Source organism: Cervus elaphus, chromosome 5 (genome assembly GCF_910594005.1).
Source record: "Cervus elaphus chromosome 5, mCerEla1.1, whole genome shotgun sequence".
NCBI classification, from domain to species: Eukaryota; Metazoa; Chordata; class Mammalia; order Artiodactyla; family Cervidae; genus Cervus; species Cervus elaphus.
The window spans coordinates 7,688,960-7,713,301 of NC_057819.1; the positions used below are offsets into that span (position 1 = coordinate 7,688,960).

Here is a 24,342-nt window from a genome sequence, read left to right on the forward strand (position 1 = left end):
GGTCCATATACTCAAAGCTCTGGCTTTTCCAGTAGTCATGTACAGATGTGAGAGTTGGACTATAAAGAAGGCTGAGCACCGAAGAATTGATGCTTTAGAACTGTGGTGTTGGAGAAGACTCTTGCGAGTCCCTTAGACAGCAAGGAGACCAAACCAGTCCATCCTAAAGGAAACCAGTCCTGAATATTCACTTGAAGGACTGATGCTGAAGCTTCAGTACTCTGGCCACCTGATGTGAAGAGCTGACTCATTGAAAAAGATCCTGATGCTGGCAAAGATTGAAGGCAGGAGGAGAAGAGGACGACAGAGGACGAGATGGCTGGATGGCATCACCGACTTGATGGACATGAGTTTGAGCACGCTCCGGGAGTTGGTGACGGACAGGGAGGCCTGGTGTGCTGCAGTCCATGGGGTCGCAAAGAGTCGGACACGACTGAGCGATGGAACAGCAAAAGCGACAGAGCCCTGGAGCAGCAGAACCCACCCTCGCTGTGAGAACACAGACCCTTCGCAAGGAGGTCTGAGTTGATGGTCTGCTTTCCTCGAAAACAGGACCGAGGTTATAGCAACCTGTTTGGATGCAAAAGCCCCCATGGGGGTCCTCAAGCGGGTTCCATGTGAGAACTTCTGGGGGTGGGGCAGGGGGGCGGAGAGGTTCCTGCCAGCGCGCGTCTCTGTCCAAAGTGGAAAGATGTGGGGACAGTGAGAGTGTGTGTCGGGGGCGGGGGGAGGCAGCGTGGAGGGCGGGGTGGAGGGCTGGGTGTCAGGCCAGATCCCGGTGCCTCTCCATTCTCACCAGACAAGTTATTTCAGATTTGAATAATAACCATGAGAACTACCTTCCCATCCTCCTGCCAAATGTTCTCATTTCAAAATGGACTTAATGAGATCCGTTGGCGGAAGGACTTCTGGAAGCAATGAAAGCGCTGCGCAGCCTCAAGATGCCAGGAGCAAGTGGCACTTACTGGGGACCCCAGGCAACAGAAGTGGGGCAGGGCCGGGCGGCCATCACTTACGCGCCTGCGGGGGGCTGAGCATGGCGCGCGGAACACGGCAGGTGCCACCACGCCTCTCATGTCCGCGATGCTCTGCCAACAGGCCCGGCTGGTCTCAGCTCCTCTTGAAAGATGAGAAGTCTGGGCCTCGGGCTTGGTTCCCGGGCTGCCCAGCATCAAACCCTGACCACACCAACGAGCTGTGTGACTGTGGGCAAGGCTGCTGCACCTCTCTGAGCCTCTGTCACCCTATCCATCTGTAAACGGGGATCATAATCCTGACCTCTCTGGAGGAAGCGCTCGGTGGATGTCCGAGCTGAGCAGCTTGCTGGGGGTCGAATGGCTGGATGCGAACCCGGGAACCTGCCTGCCTTCAGAGCATCATCAATTCTCTCTTTCCACTAGTCGCCAAGTCCCTCTCACTTCGCTGAAAGAAACCGAGAGAATCAGAGGAGACTGAGCCCACCCGCTCCTGGCCCTGGCATCCAGGAGCCCGCCCTGCCTCCCTCTGGCTGCTGCGGAAGAAAGGGCCTCACTTGCAGCCCAGGCCACCCTCAGCTCTCATCCCCTCTCACCAACTCCAGGGCGTCACCCTGCAGCTGCCTGTCCCCCGTTCCCTGCAGCACCAGCGTGCCTCCCGCGATGGGCCAGCCCCATCAGGAAAGCGTGAACATCCCTCATCTTTAAAAGCCAAATGGCGGACTTCCCCTGTGGTCCAGGGGTTAAGACTGCTTGCTTCCAGTATAAGGGGTGTGGGCTCCAACCCCGTTAGGGGAACAAAGATCCCACATGTCCCTCAAAAAAAATTTTTTTTAAAGCAAAGCCAAAGGGAAGCCTCCTTCAGTTCCACCTCCCTCTCTGCTTAGAAATCTGATGGCGCCTCAAACGAAACATGCCAGGACAGGACTCTTGGTCCCTGTTCTCAAATCTGCTTCCTCCACACAAGGCCCCCTGCCCACCCCACTGGCCTGTAACCTGGAAACCCTCCTCAGTTCCTCTCCCCTCTCCCCTCCTCCCCAAAATATAACCTAAACCAGATCACGTCTCCCCCCACCCACCCCCGACATCCCTCCTCCAGCAGCAGGTTCCAGCCCCCATTTCCATCCTATCACGCCAGCCTCCACTGAAAGTACACCCTCAGCTCTCTGCCATGACCAGAGTGAACGCCAAATGCCAAACGCTCTGTCCTCAGACTCTCTGTGCCCGGAATCTCCTGGTGGGCCACTGGTTAGGACCTCGCCATCCAACGCAGGGGTGCGGGTTCAGTCCCCACTCAGGGAGCTGGGATCCCACATGCCTCAGAGCCAAAATACCAAAACATAAAAACAGAAGCAATATTGTAACAAATTCAATAAAGACTTTAAATAAGGTCCACATTAAAAAAAAAATCTTTAAAAATAAATAAATAAATTGGATTGCTCTGCCCTGGCCCTCAAGGCCCCAGTCTACCTCTCCCCACCCCCTGCTCGATATCAGGCGGGACGATACTGACCCGACTGTCGGCCTCAACCTCTCCAAGCTGCTTCTGGCCTCGGGGCCTCTGTGTGTTCTGTTCCCACCGCCTGAAACCCTCTTTCCCCGGACACCCAGGGGTGGGCTCCTTCTTCTTGGATCTCTGCTCAAAAGCCACGTGCCCTTAGGGACCTTCCCGCCACACCGTGTCCCAGCCCCTCCTTCCCACGTCATCCTGTCTTACGGCCTTCGTACATTTGTCAGGCTTACTGTTCACACATTTTGTCCGTCTCTCCCGCTGGAACATACCCTCTGCTGGGGTGAAGACTGTGCATTTCTTATCCCGCCCGGATGCTCGGTGCCTAGAGCAGTGTCTGAGGCAGCGAAGGGGCTCGGTAAATAGTTAGTGAGTGAATGAACAAGTGAATAAAGGAGCCAACAAGTGAAAGAGCGAATGGACACGCGCGCACACCAGACAACTCTCTGGGGCTCATTGTGCTCGTCTCTGAAGAGGAGGTGGCAGGCCCTGCACCCACGGGATGGTGGTGACGGTGAGCCCTGATGGACAGGGGCGCGGGAGAGGCTCAAAAAGTACCTGCTGGTTCAAGCGCTTCAGCCAGCAGAGACCCCGGCGGCAGGAGTCTCCTCTCAAAGCCTCGCTGTATTAAACTCGCTTTAAAGCCAAAATTCTGTAACTGAGACACGGCGGTTGAAGGTCTAGTGGAGACCATGTGTAAGGGCGTGATTCACTGGATTACCCGGTAGCCATGGCAACTGAAATCTTCAAGTATGGTTCCCTTTTGCTTTAACTTTTTACACAGAAATTTCTAAAAGGAAATGTTCAGATTCCTTCCTCTGGTGACATTCTACAGAATAGGCATTCTCGTTTCACTCCCAGAGGGGGCAAAAAAAAAAAAAAAAGCAAAATGTCAGATTCCTAGGAAATAAACTGGTTTGCAAAGAAAGATGCTTCATTTAAAAAATATATATATATGAGTCTATTTCTGAGAGGAGAAACCAGATCATCATCACAATAAATACTATTATAAGCAAATAAAAGTTCTGCTGTAATGGAATGGACCAGTACTTTAACCTTCACTTGGTCATTCAACAAATGCCCACTCCCACTGTACGCCAGGCCCTGCGCTGGACTCTGGGGAGACAGCAGGGGATGAGAGAGATGATGATCCCTGCCCCCATGGGGCTTGTGGTCCAACAGGACAGACAGCCAGTGAAAGATCATTCCCAGCAAGGAATTTCCAGCAAAGAGCAGAGAGCTATATGGGAGAGATGAAAGGACTGACCTGTGGGATGGTGTAGGCTCCATCATTCACTGGTGGTGTGACCTGGGCAAGTCACTGGATCTCTGTGAGCCGGTGATAAAATGGTGATAACAACACGGCTTGGTGACAAGGGCCACGAGAACCCAAGGAGAAGACAGGAAAAGTGCCCTGCATGGTGACAGACCCCTCGTAAGGAGCCGCCTGCCCCCTCGGACTCTCAGAGCCGGAGTGACACTCTGGCAGATGATGCGGCCTCTGAACATCAGGCAGGACCCCAGACCTCGTCTGTGTCGGAGGCAGGTCACCCACCCTCGGCTGCCAGCTCCTGTGTGTCCTGATGCTGTTCTCTGTACATGAAACGCCTCCCCTTCCCCCGCTCTCCCACCCCTGCCAGCCCCAGCCCCGCTGGAAAACCCTATTCAACCTTCACACGACCTGGCAAGTCCGAGGCCAGGCATTTCCCCTGCAGACGCAACACACAAGGGCACCAAGACCTTTGCACAAGATGTTCCCTGCGGTGTTGTTTATGGCGCACGAAACTGGAAATCGACTACATGTCCTTTGGGAGGGGACTGGTTCAACAAATACAGTGGGGGTTGGGGGGTGCTGGAATATAAAGCCATCAGAAAGAATGAGATAGACCTACTGTGCTGATAGGGAAGGGTCTCAGCACTATGAGAAAAAGAAAAATCACGACACAGAACACGACGAACAGCAAGGTCAGACTGGTGTTAAAAAAACATGTGTACATATACAGGAAATACAGATACAAGCACAGACAGTCTTCTGTATGCCGAGAATATTTCTGAAAGGAGATGTGTGAAACTGTCACCGATTTCTGGGCAGGCGACTACGGACTGGAGGTGGCAGGGAGACGCATTTTTCTTTAGAACGCTATTTTGCACTGCCGGAAATGTTTACTGTGACTGCACTACTTTTTCAAAGCTAAGAAAAATACACTATGTTTAACGTTTGGACATCACCTGTGCTCAATTTCCTCCCCTAGAGACGGACCTCCAGTGTGTGGAGACAGCCCAGGTTCCGCTCGGTTTATATGGGTGTCACCCCTCCTGTGGGGGCTCAGCGGCAAGGAATCTGCCTGCAATGCAGGAGACGCGGGTTTGGTCCCTGGGTCGGGAAGACTTCCTGGAGGAGGAAATGGCAACCCACTCCAGTATCTTGCCTGGGAAATCCCGTGGACAGAGGAGCCTGGCGGGCTACAGTCCAGGGGGTCGCAAAGGAGTCGGACACGACTTAGTGACTACACAACCTACACACCCCATCCTCCTCAGAGGCGCTGAGGGTGGGGTCTACCCCTGTGCGCCCTCTAAGAGCCTGGCCCCTCGTGCTCACTCAGGACGCCTTAGAGGAACAAACAACGCCATGACATCCACGTACCCACTTCCATCTTCTTCACAGCTTTTTATTTTTACCAAGTTATTATTTATCGAGCATCGACTCCTCCATGGCAGCCAATCCACACCAGCGTCTCACTGCTCTGGGTCCATGACTCCCCAGGGTGCCTGACAGTACCTGCTGTTGGAACCCTGCCCAGACCCCTGCAGTGGCGGGAGCCCCGTCCTCCAGGTTCCAGGGTGCTGTCTGCCACTGCTCACGGCCCCGTCCTCTCCAACAGTGGACCCCGGCCAGTGGAGGAAGAGCCGCCTTGCTTCTCCACGGAGACTGATTTTGTGGTGCTGAGGACTCTCTAGAACTCCCCCAGAGATATGGCTGACTGGAGTTCTCCATCACTAAACTGTGGACACGTGGATCCCCACTCAAGCTCTGTTTCTAGGGGACCCAGCCTGAGACACTGCCTCTCAGAGCAGACAGTTCTTTAAACACAGTTGCTATGTATGGATGTGAGAGTTAGAGAATTGATGCTTTCGAACTGTGGTGCTAGAGAAGACTCTTGAGAGTCCCTTGGACTGCAAGGAGATCAAACCCATCAATCCAATAGGAAATCAACCCTAAATGTTCATTGGAAGGACTGATGTTGAACCTGAAGCTTCAATACTTTGGCTACCTGATGCAAAGAGCCGATTCACTGGAAAGGACCTTGATACTGGAAAAGACCCTGACGCTGGGAAAGATTTGAGGGCAGGAGGAGAAGGGGGCAACAGAGGATGAGATGGTTGGATGACATCGCTGACTCAATGGACAGGAGTTTGAGCAAACTCCAGGAGACAGTGAAGGACAGGGAAGCCTGGCGTGCTGCAGTTCATGGGGTCACAAAGAGTCGGGACAGGACTGAGCGACTGAACAACAGAAGTAATCTACTGAAAGCATAACTCTGGGAGCGGGCAGCCTTGGTACAGGGAGTTTAAAAGAGCAACAGACGTGTGGTCAAGACGGGAAAACAGGAAAGGGGGTGAGGGGTATTTATAATGCCCATTTCACAGATATGAAAACTGAGGCTCAACTGAAATCCAGAGGGAGATCTGAACCCTGCTGTCTCAGACCCCAAAGCCCTGACTCTCTGCTCTGTGCCCGCTGCTCAGCTATGACGGGGTTAACAGGTCTGGCCTGCATGAGGACAAGGTGATTTTAGGGGCTGGCTCTGAGTGGAACATATCTCCCAGGCATCACTTGCTTTGTGCAAAAAACTGCTCAGCAGGCTCTAAAATAGAACAGCTAACATGGTCAGGAAGTGGGGTCCCTGGAGGGTACTGTTCCTCGTCCAGCCGGCGCTGGGGCCTGGTGTGGCGCCTGGGTCTCACCGAGGGCAGCTGGCATGAAGAAAATATGGGAAGCAGGTCTCAGGCAGGCCTCTGGGGACTTCCTGTCCACCTGTGTGGATGGGAACAACAGGAAGTCTCGGAGGCCCCCCTGGGTTGGCCTTCCCCTCTCAGTCCATTCTCAGGGATGGATGGACATGCCCCGCAACGGTCGGGGCAGCAGGGAAGCATTTGCTAAGCACCTGCTGTATGCCTGGCCCTATGTCAGAATCTGAAGAAACAAACGAACAAGGTACAGTCCCAAGCCTCCAAAAGTCTGACATATGTACTCACGCCTTCATTCCTCCATGCGTTCAGTTCAACAGACATTTGTTGGGTACCTACTGTGGCCAAGCGCTATTCTAGGACCTGGGGAAACAAATAAGACATGTCCCTATCCTCAAGTAGTTTCACTTTTCATTCATTCATTCATTCATTCCTCATTGAATGAGCACCTACTGTAACCCCTCCCCTCCTGGGGGAGGGTTCACTGGAGTCGATCTTTCATTCATTCTGCCAAGCACCGTGTCACGTGATGAGGACACAGCCTAGGGCCCAGTCGTGCTTGCGGTCTCATCCACGCCTTCCTGCCTCCATTCATCTGGTACCACCAACATTTACTGAGGGGCTACTGGGTGCCAGGGACCAGGGGTGCACAGGAGAGAGCCTCCTTGCCTGAAGAGTCAGCCATTCTTTCCTCCTTCCATCATCATTCATGGGTTCAGTCCACCAAACATGCCTTGGGCGTCCATCGTGTGTCAGACCCTCAGGAGGCAGGGGATGAGCCCCAGCTCTGGCCCCCGAGGAACGGCAATAGTGGCCCACACACAGGGCTGGGTGGTGATGGCTCATTTCCTCTGTCAGGGCCCCGAGGCCCCACCCGCGGGTTCCTCAAAAGCCTGGGGAGAGGCAGGCAGTGCGCAAGTTTGCAACCAGCCCTTCCCACGAGCAGCAGAGTGGAGAAGGGGTGATGGCGGGGGCAGGGCGGGGGGAGGGCTCTGGGCACACAGGCAGAGGGAAACTGCTCAAAATAAACACCAAAGGGAAGAACCGGTGAGTGAGGAGGAGATGAATCAGACAGCTAAGTGAGAATTTTCAAGAACTCAAGGAATATTCTAAGTTTAGAGGAGGAAGGGGGAAAAAAAAAACTGGCCCACGACTTCCCACTGTGACACGCTCAATGCCAAACTCAGGGCAGCCCTGCTGATCTCCCTGGGTTCCTCCACCGTCTCTGATGGGAAAACATCAGGCTCCAAATTCCCCATCCCCTGGGACTACGGGGAGGCTTGTGCAGGTTCATCCACGGGAAGCCCTTAGCACAGTGCCTGGCACAAAGTTAGTGCTTGATAAACGGTACTCAGTAATTTTACTGTTACTTCCCGCTGTGGCAGCTTTGAAACACGGCTGCATGCTCTTTGACGCTCCTTCCATTGAGGGGTGGGGGGTCTGTGTCCCCTCCCCCTGAATCCTGGGGGGCTTGTGACCGCTTTGATCAACAGAGAACAGGCAAAGGGACGCTAAGTGACTTCTGAGGCTGCATCCGTCATAAAGGACGTCGCGGCAGCGTCGGCCCTCTTGGCTGCACGTGCTCTGGGAGCCCCGAGCCGGCGCCCAAGCTACAACAGGTATTTGGACAACAGTCCCGGGAAGCCCAGCCTCCAGGTTACTGCCGGCACGAGACGGGTGGGTGAAGACGCTGGGCGATTCCAGCCCCCAGCCGCTAGGGACTCTCAACCGACACCCCAAGTATCATGGAGCTGCCGTCCCCGCCGACTGAGCCTTGCCTGACTTCCCGACCCACCGAGTTAGTGTGCTCATAGAGCACAATCATCAGTGGCTGGGGGACTTCTCTGGTGACCCAGTGGTTAGGAACCCGCCTGCCAGTGCAGGAGACACAGGTTCAATCCCTAGTCCGGGAAGATTCCACATGCCGCAGAGCAACTAAGCCCACGTGTCACAACTCCCGGAGTCGTGCTCCACCACGAGACGCCACCGCAGTGAGAAGCCTGCACACGGCGACCAGAGAGCAGCTCCTTCCCCGCCGCAACCAGAGGAAGCCGGAGGAAAACAGCAGAGCCCCAGTGCACCCGAAGTAAATAAATAAAGCTAACTTATTAAAAAATAAACCAGCTTGCACCCTGATGTTCTGAGAGCTTGTTTGGAGGTTCTAGCAGGGGAGCACAGCTACTAGTACATCCTTGACCTGTCCTCCTCCGTCGGGGATGCTTGTCCTCTTCAACAGAGGGGCCAGTTTGGGGAGGGACACACAGGAAGCAGGAAGGAAGGAAGGGGACACCCGCCTAGCCAGCCAGGTCAGCTGAATCAACCCAGGGGGTCAGCGGGGTGACAGCTGTCACAGCCAGACTGCCCTCACACCCCACACCCCGACGTTTGGAAGCAGCTCCTGGGGACAACTACTACCTGCCTCTCCGAGTCCCTGCCCTGTATGATGTGTGCGGAGAGGCTGGGAGGCTCCACCAAGCTGGAAAAGCGTGGAGCAATTCTATAAACTGTAAAGTCCCGTGCACTCTGGAGCCCCTGGCATCGCCGCTCAGGACTGGGGCGGGCTCGGCCGCCTTCCGGATCCCACCGAACTCTGCAACCCCACAGCCAGGCTACCGCGTCCCCTGCCCCCCACCGGGCTGAGCCTGGAGACTCTGCGGGTCAGTGGGGCTGACCTGAACTCACGTGGCAGGTCGCTGCTTTGTCCCCGGGCTGGGACTTAGGTCATCCCTCTGGGAGGGACAGACCGGAGGACAAAGGCTGCTTTCACTGGACTCAGGCTGCTCTAGGCAAACACGGGCGGCGGGGGGCCGAGAAGGGGACAGGCGGCCCCAGGCACACCCCTCCTGGGAAGGTGGCCAGCAATCCGGTGAGGGCCCGGGCAAGCTGGGGCAGCACTGGGGTCTGGCAAGGGCCTTCCCTCTCCCTCTGGGCCTTTTCCAATCACACCTAAAACAAGGACAGGGCAGGGTACAGAGAGGCAAGGAGAAATGTTGGGTACGTTTAATAGAATGAGACAGGTTTAAAAACAAAACACAAAGGCCTTCCTAAGATTCAAGTCAAATCATAAACAAAAACCAAAAAAGTGTGGGCTCCAAGGCAAGACATGATGGGATCAAATCCCAGTTTCACTGCCGACCAGCTGTGTGATTTTCTGTAAGTGACATAACCTCTCTGAGCCTCGGTTTCATCATCTGTAAAATGCGGATGATGATACTGTCTCCCTCCCAGGACTGCTGTGACGGATTAAACAAAGTAACATAAGGTGCCTTGCTGAGAGCCTGGCTGCTATGGGCTGAACTGTGCTTCCCCCAAATTTGTATGTTGAAACCCAGGACCTCATCCCAGGACCTCAGAATGAGACTGTATATGGGAGATGGGGCCTTAAGGAGATAATTAAGTAAAAATGAGACTGCTGGCCTTATATGGAGGAAATGAGGACATACAGACTCCACGGGTGCACACGGAGGCAAGTCCACGTGAAAACAAGCCAGGAGGCAGCCCTCTGCAGCCAAACAGAGTGGCCTCCTGAGAAACCAAACCTGCTGACACCCTTGGACGTCCAGCCTGCAAACGGACATAGATTTCTGCTGTTTAAGCCACCTAGTTGGTGGTATTCTGATAGGCTATCCCTGGCAAATACATACACTGACACACAGGAAGGCTTACATGAAGATCTATTACTAGATTATCACATTTATATTGTGGCTCAGTGGTAAAGAATCTGCCTGCCAACTCAGGAGACGCAGGTTCCATCCCTGGGTCAGAAAGATCCCCTGGAGAGGGGAATGGCAGCCCACTCCAGTATTCTTGCCTGGAGGATCCCATGGACAGAGGAGCCTGGCAGGCTACGGTCCCTGCGGTTGCAAAAGAATCGGACAAAACTGAGTGACTAATTCCATTCCATATACTATAACTATGAAATAATGTGATGTTAACATGAATGAGCTTATATTTTAATACAAGTAGGTTTACCACGAAATATTAATATGATAACAAACAGGATACATCTGCAAACAGTTGTCCCTTCCTACCTCAGAATTTCTACACCAAACACCAAGTTTTCTTACAAAGAAAGCAAGGAGTTTTCTTAATTTGGACCAAATTCCTTGACAATCTTCTCGTTCATGCCCTACCTCACCCTTGAGGAGATGCTTACATTGTGTTCTAGCTTTAATCAAAGACACCTCAAACCTCTTACTTTTTTTTTTTAAGGCTTTTTTTTGATGCGGATCACTTTTAAAGGCTTTACTGAATTTGTTACAATATTGCTTCTGTTTTATGTTTTGGTTTTTCTCCCAGAGGCATGTGGGATCTTAGTTCCCTGACCAGGGATTGAACCCACATCCCCTGCATTGGAAGCTGGAAGTCTTAACCACTGGACCATGAGGCAAGTCCCCTCCCACCTCTTCCAGAAATTCCAGGCTTCCATATATGCTGGTCCCACTACCTGAATGTCCTTCCCTTCTTCTCCTACTCAGGCTTTAAGACCCAGCTCAGAGCCCAGCCCAGAGAAGGCACCCAAAATCTGTGCACAGCACAGCAAGTCAGCTCTGAGGTCAGCCGATGACTGCATCTCACAGATGAAGACGCCAGACCCAGAGAAGGGCAGGGACCAGCAAAGGGTCTCACAGCCGGGACTAGACTCTGGCGTCCCGGCTCCGACTCAGTGATGCTCCCCTGCTAGGTCAGGCTGCCTCTCCACTCACCGGTCCTGCCCCGAACATGGAAACCATGTACTCATTCAGTTTGCAACTCCCAAATCCAAGTGCCTTTTCAGCTCTAGAAAAATCCCGTTGCCCACCAGAGACAGAAGTGGGTGGCAGAACGGGTGCTGGCCTGCTTCAAGCTTTTCATCCCGCCATTGCTGATGGACTGAAACCAGACTTGCAACCAAAAAAAAAAAAAGGAGGTGCAGCTCCTAAGGACCAATACCCTAGCATTTAGCAAAGCTTAGCATAACCTGCTCCACGGCTGACACTCCACACTATAACCCCAACTCTCGATACTGGATTTCCCAGCTGAAACAACTGGAGGTCTGGGGCTGGCCTGGCTGATCCCACTGAAACTAACCTTGGTGGCAACACTGTTTTCATGCTTCCTAGCCTCCACTGGCCTTAGAACTGGGGTAGCAGGAGACCTTAGGGGAGAGAGAGAACGTGGGCTCCAGTGTGGAAAAACCTGGCCCCAGAAAGCCAGTTCTGAGGCCTCCTTTCTGTGTGACTTTGGACAAGTCAGGTTTCCCCGGTGTCCCCATCTGTAAAATGGGGATAACCAGGGTGCCTGCCTCTCTGGACAAGGTCACACGTGCTCAGGTGTGGAAAGCGGGTAGCCCTGCATTGGCTTTCAAAAGGCAGGCGTGTGGGATTAGCAGATGTAAACTATTATGTATGGGATGGATAAACAACAAGGCCCTACTGTGTGGCACAGAAACTGTGTTCAACATCCAGTAATAAACCACAATGGAAAAGGGAAAAAAAAAAAAAAGAGAGAGCCGATCAAAGTGATTTGTTAGGACAGGCGCGCCCTCTAGTGTCTTAATCCGGAAATCATTCTGCAGGTGAGGCCCCCAGCCCACATCTCGGACCAAGTCAGTTTGGATTATACTGTTGAGAAGGAACGTAAGAAGATCCGGCCCTCTTTATTTAGTGCATATCATGTGCCCTCTCTACTGATTTCCAAATGAGACGCTGACATAATCCCCATTTGAGAGAGGGAGATTACTCATCCCCAGATGAGAAAGCTGAGGCTCAGAGACAGGAAGACATCTTCTGAAGGTCACACGGTGGGGAAGGCTGGATTCCCACCCAGGTCTGTCTGTCTGACTCCAAAGCTCTGCTCTTTCCAGGGTCCCTAGAACTGGGAACTGTGCATAGCCAAAACCCTAAAGGAGAACCTGGCCTAGCGCTCCCGTTTGGTGGTTTGGTCGCTAAGTGGTGTCTGACTCTTTTTTTTTTTTTTTTTGTCTGACTCTTTGAGACCCGATGGACTGGAGCCCGCCAGGCGCCTCTGTCCACGGGATGCTCCACACTGGGGAATACAGCGGGGGCCATGCCTTCCACCAGGCGATTTTCCCAACACAGGGGTGGGACTCGTGTCTCCTTCTCTGCCCACATTGCAGGCGGATTCTTTACCAACTGAGCCAGAGTGTTGTTGGTATACCAACAGAGAAACTGAGGCCCAGAGACGGCAGGCAACTGCCCCAGGGTCACACAGAAGCCACGCCCCAGCTCCTGGCTCCCTGAAGGGTTTTGCCCACATGCCCACCCCTCCGGACTTCCACCCTGCATTCACCATTCCTTCCGGGGTCACAGGATTGCCACGCCCCTTCTGATGGCTCTAATCCCTGGAGTGTCTGAGCCCCGGTGACGGCTTCTTTGGGACAGTGAGGACTGCCAGCCTGAGACCAGCCTTCTGAGAGCAGGGAACCCAGTTCACTTCAGCCCTTCAGCATGACGTTCTCAGTGGCCTGGGTCGGTGGCTGGGGCCCATGGAGGACCTTCCAAGCCTGGGCACCCACCAGCATCTGAGAGCAGGGTTCTCTTTTCATTTCATGTCAAGGATTCCGCAGACGACAGGGAGGAGGGGGGCTGAGGTGATGCGTGGTCCTGCCCCGGAGGGGCTGTTAACAGGTAGAAAAGCGCTGGACGTTTTCACAGTGAGAGAGGTGCCAAGGGGGGCTGGCCGTGGTCCAGCTGAATTCTCATAAATCCTACTATGGAAGTTATTAGCAGGGCTTCCTGATGTTTAAAAGCTCTGAGTACCCTGGGGACTCAGAAATGCTGGGAAATACCTAAGGGGCTAAAGAATTTCCCGACGTGGGCTTGGACTGATCACCCTCCTCAGAGGTCTTTTCAAATTCCCTTCAAAGCATCTCAACAACCTTCAGACACAGGCAGGGCAGGAATTACCTTCCATTGTACAGACGGGCAAAGAGAGGTTGGGGAAAGAATGCGGAATGTCTAACAGACGTTTCAAACTCAGCAAGTCCAAAGCCGAATCCTGATCTGCCCCCAAGACCCTTTCCCCCCGCGGTTTTCCACCCCCTCCCAACTGCCAGGCCCCACATCCTCAGGGTCTGTGTGACTCTCTCTCTCTTCCACCCACGCCCAATCCACCAGCAAATCTCGCGGTGCGACTTTCAGAGCAGATCCAGACTCTGTCCGCTTCTCACCACCTCCTCCGCCGCCCTGGGCTGAGGCAGTCAGCTCCCACCTGGACAGCTAGAGGCTCCTCGCTGGTCTCCCCGAGTCCGCCTTTGTGTGTTCAAAACCCACACCGGCCTGTGCCGCTCCCCGCCACGTGACTCCCTGCCCCAGCCGCAGAGCACCAGGCGAAGATTCCCGAGTGGCTGCCAGGCCCTGCATGACCCTGACAACTCCTTTCGCCTCACTCACTCTCTGCTGCAGCCTCCTTCCAGTTCCACAGAACTGCCTGTGCACACACAGACCTCAGGGCCTTTGCACTGGCTGCTCTCGCTCCCCTCAATCCCCCCGGGCCTACTCCCTCCCCTCTTCCAAAGTCTCAGTTCAAGAGCCACCTTCTCAGGGTGCACCCACCCATCCAAGCCCCTGAGTCTCACAGGCAAGCCCTCCTGAGTGCCTCCTTCCTTCTTTCCCAGCCGCACCGCCTCCTGACTCAAAATACAGGGTTCCTGTGTCCCATGTTCCACTAGAACGTTAGTCCTCGAGGCAGGGATCTTCCTGGTTCACTGACTCTCCCAAACAATGAGAACATGCCCAGCATGGGCATTTAACTGAACTGAATTGAGGACCCATTAGCTGTCCACACCGGCATCAGCTGCTAACATTTCAAGACTAACCATACTCCAGGCTTGCTGGCATTGCCTCAAGCAATGCCTGAACTGCTTGAGTCTGCAAGGGAGATGTCATGTTCACTCCCACTCTACAGATGGCAAAACTGACTTTCTGAGAGGTCAGGAAACTTGCTCGAAGACCCCCCACACCCTATTAGCAAGCAGCTCGATGGGAACCGGAAGCCAGGAGGGCCTGACCCCAGTTCTCCACCCTGCCACTGGGTTTACAGGGCACCCTCGGCTGAAGTCTCGTGACGCTGGGTCCAAGCCTCTGACTCCAGATGCACAAAAATAGCTGGTTCTCCTGTTTCAGCCACAGACGCTGCAGAGCCAGGCCAGGCCCTGGGCACAGAGTGAGGCCGCCAAGATCTGAGATGCAGGGGCTGGTAGTGAAAATAACAGCGGGAACGATGGTAACAGAGGACAGGCGTGTGCGGAGTCCAGGCGCCCCGATGACCCCCCACAGCCATCCAGCCCTCAGCACAGCTTCCACACGCACTGTCCACTGAGCACCAACACTGAGCCGGGCACCGTGCCGGGGGGCAGGGTGAAGACGGGCATCCTTCCTGCCCGAGGGCAGCCGTGAGCCATAACCAAGCACGTCAGCTTTGATGCCAGACTTCCCAAATTCAAAGCCCAGCTCCACCCATTGCCGGCTGGTCCATATCAGGTGGGCATTCAACCATGCCCCAGACCTCCAGGCTTCTCATCTGAAAAATAGTAACACTTGCCTCTCGAGGCTACTGCAAGGATTAACCGTGAGGCCCCACGGATGAGTGCTCGGAGGCGAGAGGGGAACGCAGGTCACTGTCTCATGACTGGTATTATTATTCCTGGAGGTGACGACAGGCTGAGTGAGGGACACGGCTGAGTAATCAGGCAGCGAGAAGGCCCCGGGGAGAGAACGGCCAGGCTAACCACATTTAGACATTCGGACATTTTTCCCATTAAAAAAAAAAAAAATCTGGCTGAACGTGGGGAGATAAAGCTCAGCAAGCACCATGGAACACAGAGCGGTTCCCCATCCCCGCACACAGATGGAGCCACCGGACCAAGACCCCGCAAGGAGGCATCTGAAGGGGGCAGGAGAGGGGCCCACCAGCAACAGCACGGGGCACCCTGGGGCTCACACGGCACCTTCCTCGAGAAGCTGTCGGGAGTGACACCCGGCAAGCGCCTTGGCTGTAGCTGACAGTCGAGGAGGGTGGCCGGCCAGGAGTCAGCCCCCAGGCTCTGCAGTCAGGTGGGACAGGCAGCCTCTGGGGAGCCTGGGAAGGTCTGGTTGGGGGTGGGGGGCTGTCTGCAATTCTATCAGAGCCCCCCACCTCCCAAACAAGGACATCTAGACAGTGAGGGTCTCCTCGGAGGCCAGCCCTGTGCCAAGCATATTCGTATCCCTTGTCTTGGCTGATCCTCGGCACAGTCTACATGCAGATGGGGAAACTGAGGCTCAGAGAGGCGATGTTGGCAGAGCTCAGATTCTAAGCCAGCCTGACCCAGGGCGACATCCTTCTACAATCCTCCACCTGGCAAAAGCTGATCCGGATAGAGAGCTTTCCTGTAGACTGGCAAGTCACCTCAACCTGTGGGCCTCAGTTTTCCCATCTGAGAAATGGGAAGATCAGATTCAACAAAGCAGTCGCGGGAGAACCTCAGTCGGTTACAGGCTCTGACACCTCCTCGCTGCAGGCAGGGGTGGCCTTCAGGAAGCCGCTTAACCTCTCTCAGCCTCGAGTTCCCTAACTGCAAAATGGGGATAATGAGACCTACAGCTGGGCTTCTTGGTTCTCATGAGATGCCTATGAAAGACATTTTACAAGCACTCAGTAGGAATGGTGGTGGTGAAGGTGGCCACCAATAACAAGTTGTTGTTATTACTGCTGGTGCAATAGCCAATCACAAACAACCAGCTTGGTGCCAAGGGCCCAACAAGGCCACCAGCCTTGGGACCGTCTGGCTGGGTTATCTCGTCCACAAAGGCGATTAAGTAACTCAAAACAGCCGTGGCAGGGGGAGCCACCAGCTACAGTTACTAATAATGATTTGAAGCAGAAACCCAATCTCCCTCCCCCACTTCCCAGCTGATGCTGGGCAGTGACTGGGCTTGACGGCAGTGGGGTGGGGAGGAGACAGCCTCCTCCCCCCAGCCCCAGAACAGAACTGTAGCCCCGTGGGGGGACTCGGGCCGCCAACAGGAAACCACCGACATCCCACTGACAAAGGGCAGTCTCTGCAGAAACCTGCTGCAGCCCACGCTTGGCCCCAATTCTAAGAAGCTGACTTAGAAAACAACCTGAAAAATGAGTAAAGGTTTAAGCCTGAGAACGATGATCACTAAGCTCTGCGTGCAGTGAATGCCTGAGAGCAACCCAAGCGTCCGGCCCAGGGCGAACGCCTGAACGGTCAAGGCTGGTGACAAGTGCCGGGCATTAACCAGGCACCACACATCACGTTTGCAGAGGGTGTCTCGAAGTGGGCAGACGTTCCCGTTATCAGTGGGCACGTAAACTGAGATGGGCATGGTCTACACTCACTCGTTCACCACGATGGATGAAATTTAGAGGCAAATTACAATGTGGGACCTCGTATCGGATCATGGGACAGAGAAAGGACAATAGTGGACGATCTGGAGAAATCAGCAGGGCTTCTCAACCTTGGTGTGATTGATGTAGGGGCCGGGTCATCCTTGGCAGTGGTGTTTGTGGGGGGGGGGGGCGGGTTGGGGCTGTCCTGCTCACTGTAGGATCTTTATAAGCAGCCCTGACCTCCATTCCCAAGATGCCAGCAGCCCCTCACCCCCACCCCAGCTGTGACGATCAAAGAATGTCACCAGACATTGCCAAGTGTGCCCTGGAGGTCACCCCTGGATGAGAACCACTGGAGTGAAGTCCAGAGTTTAGTTAATACCAATAGCACTGTGAAGTCGGGTCCGACTCTTTGCGACCCCATGGACCATACAATCCATGGAATTCTCCAGACTACTGGAGTGGGTAGCCTTTCCCTTTTCCAGGAGATCTTCCCCCAGGGATTGAACCCAGGTCCCCCACATGGCAGGCGGATTCTTAACCAGCTGAGCCACCAGGGAAGCCAATAGCAGTGAACCTGTGTTAATTTCTCCGCTGGACAGACGTTCTGCGGCTGTTACAGTAGGATGCCAACATGAGGGGGAGCGGGGTGAAGGCTACACAGGGGCTCCCCCGACCATCTTTGCAACTTTTCTATAAATCTAAAAGTATTTTTTTTTTTTTTAATTATGAAGAGGTGACTTGGAGCAGAAAGCTGAGAGCAGTTAGGGGCCCGGGCTGATGGAGCGAGTGTGTATGTTCTGCACCGTGTGAGTCTAAGGCGGGGAGGGGGAAGGCCACCCCTCCCCCACATCAGGACCCTTACAATAATCGGTGCTTAGCTGATCCGGTGCCCTCTGAAGTGGCTTCCTGGGAAAGAGGAAGGACTCAGGTGGTTGGTTTCCCTGGCAACCAGCCCCCATCCATAGGTGCTGGCCAAAAGTCATCTCATTAACAGAAGGTCATGTGTGAATATCTAGACGCCTTTATCACTTTTATCAGTCTGGAAATTCCAAGGGTTTTAGGAGCTCTGTGGCAGAAACAGGAACAAAGACCATATGTGTACTTCTTACTATAAATCAGTGTATCACGGCCTTCCTGACGCTGGAGCCCAGCTCATCAAAGACGCGCGGTCCCAGCGGGGGGCAGGTTCCCCAAACACAAATGATTGTGGGTTACTTCTTTGCTTTCTCGCGCATTTCAAAACTTTCCAAGTTTTCTACCATGTCCATCCGTTATTTTTGTAACTAAAAAAAAAAATCAACTAATGTCCTTCTACACTTACAATATGACAATGCGCAAACTTTCCAAGTTTTCTACCATGTCCATCCGTTATTTTTGTAACTAAAAAAAAAAATCAACTAATGTCCTTCTACACTTACAATATGACAATGCGCAAAAGCCAGCGATCAAAGGCGAGGGCCCGGAGGGTCTCCTGTTTCTCCACTGCTGCAGGGAACTAGGGCCAGGGGAGGTGGGGCGGCTGAAGGACAATGTTTCCTAAAGTTGTATTTTTAGGAGCTCCGGAAAATTCCCTGGGTGAGAAGGCATTTGAAGTATTTGCAAACATTCAGCAGGGGGACGAATAATATTTCCCAAGTCTTTCTTTCTTGGGCGTTCTCAATTGGGTTGGCGAATGTTCCAAAAAACCCCGAGACCACCTGTGACGGTTCTCTGCCAAGCTCCTCTGTTCACGGAGCCCTGATGAATGTCACACGACCCACCGTAACCCACGGCCCGCCCCCTTAGGGCAGCGAGGGATGAGGAAACAGAAGCCCAGAGAGGGGAAGCAGCTTGCCAGCAGACACACAGCAGGTCAGTCTCAGAGTCAAAGCAAGATCTGAGAAGCACTTTAAACCCCACAAAGCACTTCCCCACGGGTTCCCTGTTTTTGGCATTCTGCCACAGAAAGTTTTGAGGTTTTTGTTTTTGGTTTTTTTTTTTCTTCTTCTCTGTTATATTTTGATAGAAAAGAGGCTGCGATGTGAGGGTTCCAATATTTTCCTTTTGCTTAGTAAGATCACCAAAGGAAAAACAAACTCTATTCTTTTCACCTCATAAAAGACGAGACAATCTTACATGCACACAACAAAGGCAAGAAGGATGTAATTTCAGAATAAAGAACCATCTCGTAAATCAAAGAAATGTTGCTTTCTGGAAAGGTCGCTCGTTTTTCCTGTTTTTTTCCCGCGGACTGGAGGGGCGGCCGCTGTGCCCACTGATCACGGCGGGCAGGACCCTCTCCTCTTCGATGAGCCCCTCTGCCTCCCAAACCGAACCCCCATCCCCTCCCTCCTTGAAACAACCACCATTTCTAAAGAACACAGAGGCGCTGCCGGCCAGGCAGAGCCAGGAAGCAAAGCTGGCAGGAGAAGAAGACTCGAGTCCGGACGGCCAGACTCACCCAGAGGTACCGCAGGAGCTTCAGCAAGCTGGGGCAGTAGTAATACTCCATCTCTGGTGCCCGGGGCTATGCCGCCTGCCTCGTGCACGCTTCCAGCCTCCCTCTGGAGGGGGCGGCTCTTCCCGCTCGGCTTGTCACGCAGGAGTCAAGTTCAAGGCGGCATGAATCATTCAGGGGCCGGCTGGCGGCCAGGGGGCTGGCAGGATGGCCCTGTCCCGGGCACCAGGAGCTGCTGCTCAGGTGTGGACTCGGGGCCCTCCTGGGGGTGCTCTGGACCTGGGGGTTCTTCCACTGAGGGAAGGCGCGAGGATGGAGCCCCAGACCTGAGTGTGTGCCTGAGTGAGTCATGTGAGTGCAAGTTCCTCCCCAAAACCACACACCGAGGGGGAGCCCCGGCCTCCCCACCCCGACTGCTTCCACATTAAGGACATAAATCAACCCAGCCTCACACAGCCCCTCCCAGCTTCTGAGCAGCCCTGGAAGTCCCCCTTTTCCAGGCCGGGGGGGGGGGGTGTGGAGAGGGGGGCCCAGAGAGGGAAGGGGACTTGGTCGAGGTCACACAGTGAGCTGGAAACCCCAGCTAGTCCTGGGTTCTGTCTGCTCCTGCGGGTGGGCAGCCCAGCAAGGGTGGGGGAGGGCTCCCCAGCCACCCCCTGCTGGCGGGGGAGTGGGGGCCAGGAGGAGCATCCCTTTTCAGAAGCTAAAAATGCCAACTACAGCAGACCTGCAGGCAACCCGAGGTGACTTCTCTTGGACGTTTCCTTCCAAAGAGTGTGATCATGCCATCACCCCGCCTTCCCGAGCCTCGGTTACCCCTTCTGTAAAGTGGGATGGAGCTTCCCTGCGTTTCAGGGTTTCCTGCACAGGACCGGGTAGAATAACATTTAACACCAAAGCGTCTCCTTTTGTCCCGCGGTGCTTTCCCGGGGTAAGCCTCATCACCCCCGCCGGCCGCATGGCGAGGTGCGAGCTGGCCAAGGGCGCTGCCCGGGTTAACCGGGCTTGGGCAGGGGTGGAGCCCCCGCTCAGCACTACCTCCATCAGGCCAGCCCCGTCACAGCCGGAACGGGACCGGCTTGCGGCGAGCACCCCACAGCACAGCCCAGGCAGGGAGGGGCGGCAGGCCCTCGGCTGAGGCACCCCCCACCCGCCAGGCCCCGGGGGGACCACCGGTACTGCACACAGCCCCATAGCCTGACCCGGGGAAGAGCGGCTGGCAGGAAACCCACGAGGACCCGGGGGGGAGCTGAGCTCAACAGCGGAGGACGCCACCCGCGCGCGAACCTCAGAGCCCTGGAGAAGCAGGCCCGTGGCTCCTCTGACCCGACCCGGTGCCCGGCATCCAGCTGGTGGGGGCAGGTCCCAGACGATGGCGCAGCCGGAAAACCACCGGGCCCGGCTCGCTGGCTGACGGACAGTACAGCTGGAAAGCGGAGCCCCGCTCTCCGAGGGGCTAACAGAACAATGTGTGGGGGTGGACGCTGCTGACTCTGACTGACGTGGGGAGGAACAGTCCGCCACCCCCGGGGGAGCCTGGAGGCTGCTGTGTGCCAGCCCCCGCGTCTGCAGCCTCCAGCCCAGGCTCAGGGTGGCCCCAGACACAGGGCCCCAGGGCACCCCTTCTGGAAGAGCATTCTGCATCTCCGTGACTCCTTCTTCAATCCCTCCTCAAAGGTCAGGTCCCCAAGGGCCACCACCCTGGTCGACCTGGTTCCCCTCGCCCCAACCCCACACCCGGTCACAGCAGGTCCTCGGCAATCCCCTTTTTGGTTTGGTTTTGTTTTTGGCTGAGACGCATGGCTTGTGGGATCTTAGTTCCCCTACAAGGGATTGAACCCAGGCCCTCGGAGGTGAAAGCACCCAGTCCTAACCACTGGACCCCCAGGAAATACCCAGCTATCCTTATTAATGTCATTCATTTTCCAAAAAAGACTGAATGTGCAAACAACCATGCGAACCTACTCAGAGGGCTTAGCTATAAGCAGAAACCTCTATTAAAAAGATAAGAAGGCTGTTAATATCAACAAGAATCACAGAGGAAAACAGGGATGTAAAACTGGTAGTCCCTGGGTGTGACTCTCTGAGAGTTGGGGGTTTTTTTGGGGGGAGGGGGGGCACTATTTTATTTTATTTGAATGAATGGAGTGCACACGAGAAGGTGCAACCTAGGAGGGCTTCTTAGAGGAGGCTACCTGGAGCCGAGACTTGAAATATGACCAAACGCTCCTATTCTCAAGGGACCCTGTGTTCAAGGAGAAGACTGTGCATCTCTGGAAATACATCTACTTAAGTCAGAAATAACATTTCTATATTCACAGGGCTGTCATTGTGGGCTGCCCATTCGCTAGACACATGCATTCACCCCTCTCCACACACACACACCTCTTTTAGAAATAAAATAAAAACTTTTTCCCAAAAATAATAATAATAGCTTCTTCAGAAGAGAAACAGCATCAGCAAAAACCAACTGGGGTGGCCAGCGCTGTGAGGGCTGCAGACCAATGTCCCAACTTGAGCCTAGCAACTCTGACAGGCCGGCAAAATCAAAACGTACCAGACACCTGGCGGGGAGCCGAACTGAGTGACACGCACTCCAAAACCAGCGACAGGCGTTAAAGTAAAAATCTAAATGGCCGCGGTGAATTTGATTTTGGGGGATACAGAATGAAGATTCTGGCATTAAAAACTAGTAAAGAAAAATGCTGAAAATAGATCGCCCCCACCCTGCCCTCTGGTGGTCACTCGTAAGCACTGCACCAGGAAGCTCGTGTCCAGTCTGGAAGGATTGGGGGGGATGGGGGAAGGGAAGGGAAATTGCAGCAAGAACTCCCTCTGGTGGACACTCAGGGCATTTCTGATGCCCTGTGAAGGTGGAGGTTTCCCAAAAGAAGTCCAACATCCCTGGACAGAGCCTGCAGGTGGCACCTGCCGCCTGGGTGAGCCGGGGCCAAGTCACTCACTTTCCCAAGGACTCAGCAAGATAATACGTGAGTCAAGACTGCCAATATCCTGTGTGTTAGCTGAAGGCGACTGGGTGTGGTTAAGTTAAAAACTTTTTTTTTTTTCCTGTACTGTATAAAATGGGACTTCCCTGGTGACTCAGATGGTAAAGAGTCTGCCTGCAATGTGAGAGACCTGGGTTCGATCCCTGGGTTGGGCAGATCCCCTGGTGGAGGGCATGGCAACCCACTCCAGTACTCTTGCTGGGAGAATCCCATGGACAGAGGAGCCTAGCGGGCTATAGTCGGTGGGATTGCGAAGAGTCAGACATGGCTAAGCACAGCACAGTGTATAAAAATGGCGAGATTTCACAGTAAGACCAAATCCCCATCATCACTTTTGCTCTCAACACTGGATCATCCAGCCACTCTAGACAGGACCACTCCAGGAGGCTCCCCCCCACACCCCGCCATCTCTCTTGGTTTGTCATTAAATTCTCATCTCTACCTGACCTGACTCCTGGGGGGACAGCCCCTGATAGAGCATCTCAAGGGGCACCACCCGCGAATCTGGATTCAGACGCCCCGAATGCATCTGTCTGAGGCTGGTAGTTGGGAGTCACCAGGTCAGGAGGCTTCTGAGGCGGAAGGAATGGGGTCCTCGGGGTGCTGCCCGACCCCCTGACGAAACTCTCCCCTTTCTTACAAGCCTTCTGCTCTGCTCAGTGGCAGGGCCACCCTGTGAGCACAGGGGTCCCCTCCGAGGAGGCACCGGGGACCACAGACTTCTTCTGTGGCACAGTCAAGCCCTGCCGCTGCTCAGGCTGGGCCCTCTCTGCCCGGGGGCCCTCCCCACCTCCCTCCACCTCCCGACTTCTACGCACCTGTCAAGACCCAGCTTCACCTGGGACCCCAAACCCTCTGCCTCCCCCACAACCAAGTCGAGGGCAACTGAACCTTCTGCCTCAGCAGCTCAGTTAGCTGTCCCCCCTGCTGGCTGCAGACTCACCCACTCGCTGAATCACTCAACTCACTCACTCAGTCATTCAACAAACATTGGCAGAGGGCCAACTCCGTCCTGACAACACGGCATTGAACAAAAGAGTCATGAGCCCAGTAATGTGGCAATTCCTGTTTGCGCCAGGGAGACGGGGGATCAGAAAACAAATAAACAGTAAGTGCAGACAGAGGTCAGAATAGGGAAGGAATGAACCCGGTACCAGGGGACTGGGAAAATGAGAGGCGTGCCAGAGTGGAAACGCACCAGATGTCCCATCGATAGACACTCAAATAGCCCAAGTGTGGTGGGCTGATGTGAGAGCGCGCTACCCAGCCGTAAAAAGGGACGCAGTACGGACCCACGTGACGGCCTGGATGGACTTGGAAACACTACGCCAAGTGAGATAAGGCTGAGCCCCAAGGACAGACGGTGTGTGACTACATTTATCTGAGATACCTGGAATAGGCGATCCTTTTTTTTTTTTTCTCTCTTTTACATATAGTTGGGTCTTGCTTTTTAAAAACCCACTCTGACAAACTCTGCTTTTTAGTTTGAAGTTTTTTTTACTTTCACTTTTTTGGCCACGTTGCGTGGCATGCAGCATCCTAGCTACCCAACCCAGGACTGAACCCATGGCCCCTGCCCTGGGAGCTCGGAGTCTCAACCACTGGACCACCGGGGAAGTCCCTAGGTGATTCTTAGAGACAGAAACCAGGAAAGTGTTTGCCTCGGGCTGGGCGGTGGGCGGCGGCAACTGGGGTGGCAAGTAATAGGTACGGCTTTCTTTTGGGGTGAGGAACGCAGCCTAGAGGTTACTGTGGTGATGGCTGCATGTACTAAAACCCACTGAACTGTACCTTCAAAGGACTGAATTGTATGTCATGAATTACACCTCAGTAAAACTGTTATTTTAAAGTGAGCCAAGTTCAAGAAAAACATTAACTACGTATTAGCTCAAGTAGTTAACGAATATGAGAAATTTCCAGGTTCTGTGAGAATGACTAGTGTTTGGGGAAACATCAAATTCATCCCAGCTGTTCCCCATCCCGGGTGCGTGATGTGGGCAAGTGGCTTCCCCCCTCTCTCTCCATCTCTCTCTCTGTGGGCCTCAGCTTTGCCATCTGGAAAATGGGAATGAGAATACTTCCTACCTCCAGGGGTCCCAGTGA

The 24,342-nt window shown here is 54.2% G+C and overlaps 1 protein-coding gene across 3 annotated transcripts in view; it reads right to left on the bottom strand.

Moving 5' to 3' along the window:
• KIAA1671 (KIAA1671 ortholog) overlaps nucleotides 1-24,342 on the bottom strand; it is a 125,010-nt gene that overhangs the window by 75,250 nt on the left and 25,418 nt on the right. Inside the window, exon 1 of one of the 3 annotated variants that reach the window (XM_043901514.1) lies at nucleotides 19,235-19,644. The exons of the other annotated variants lie outside the window; for them this stretch is intronic. Coding sequence (XP_043757449.1) covers nucleotides 19,235-19,285 — 51 coding nt within the window. The 5' untranslated portion in view covers nucleotides 19,286-19,644. Of the gene's footprint in view, nucleotides 1-19,234; nucleotides 19,645-24,342 lie in introns of those variants that run through there. 3 annotated transcript variants of the gene reach the window in all.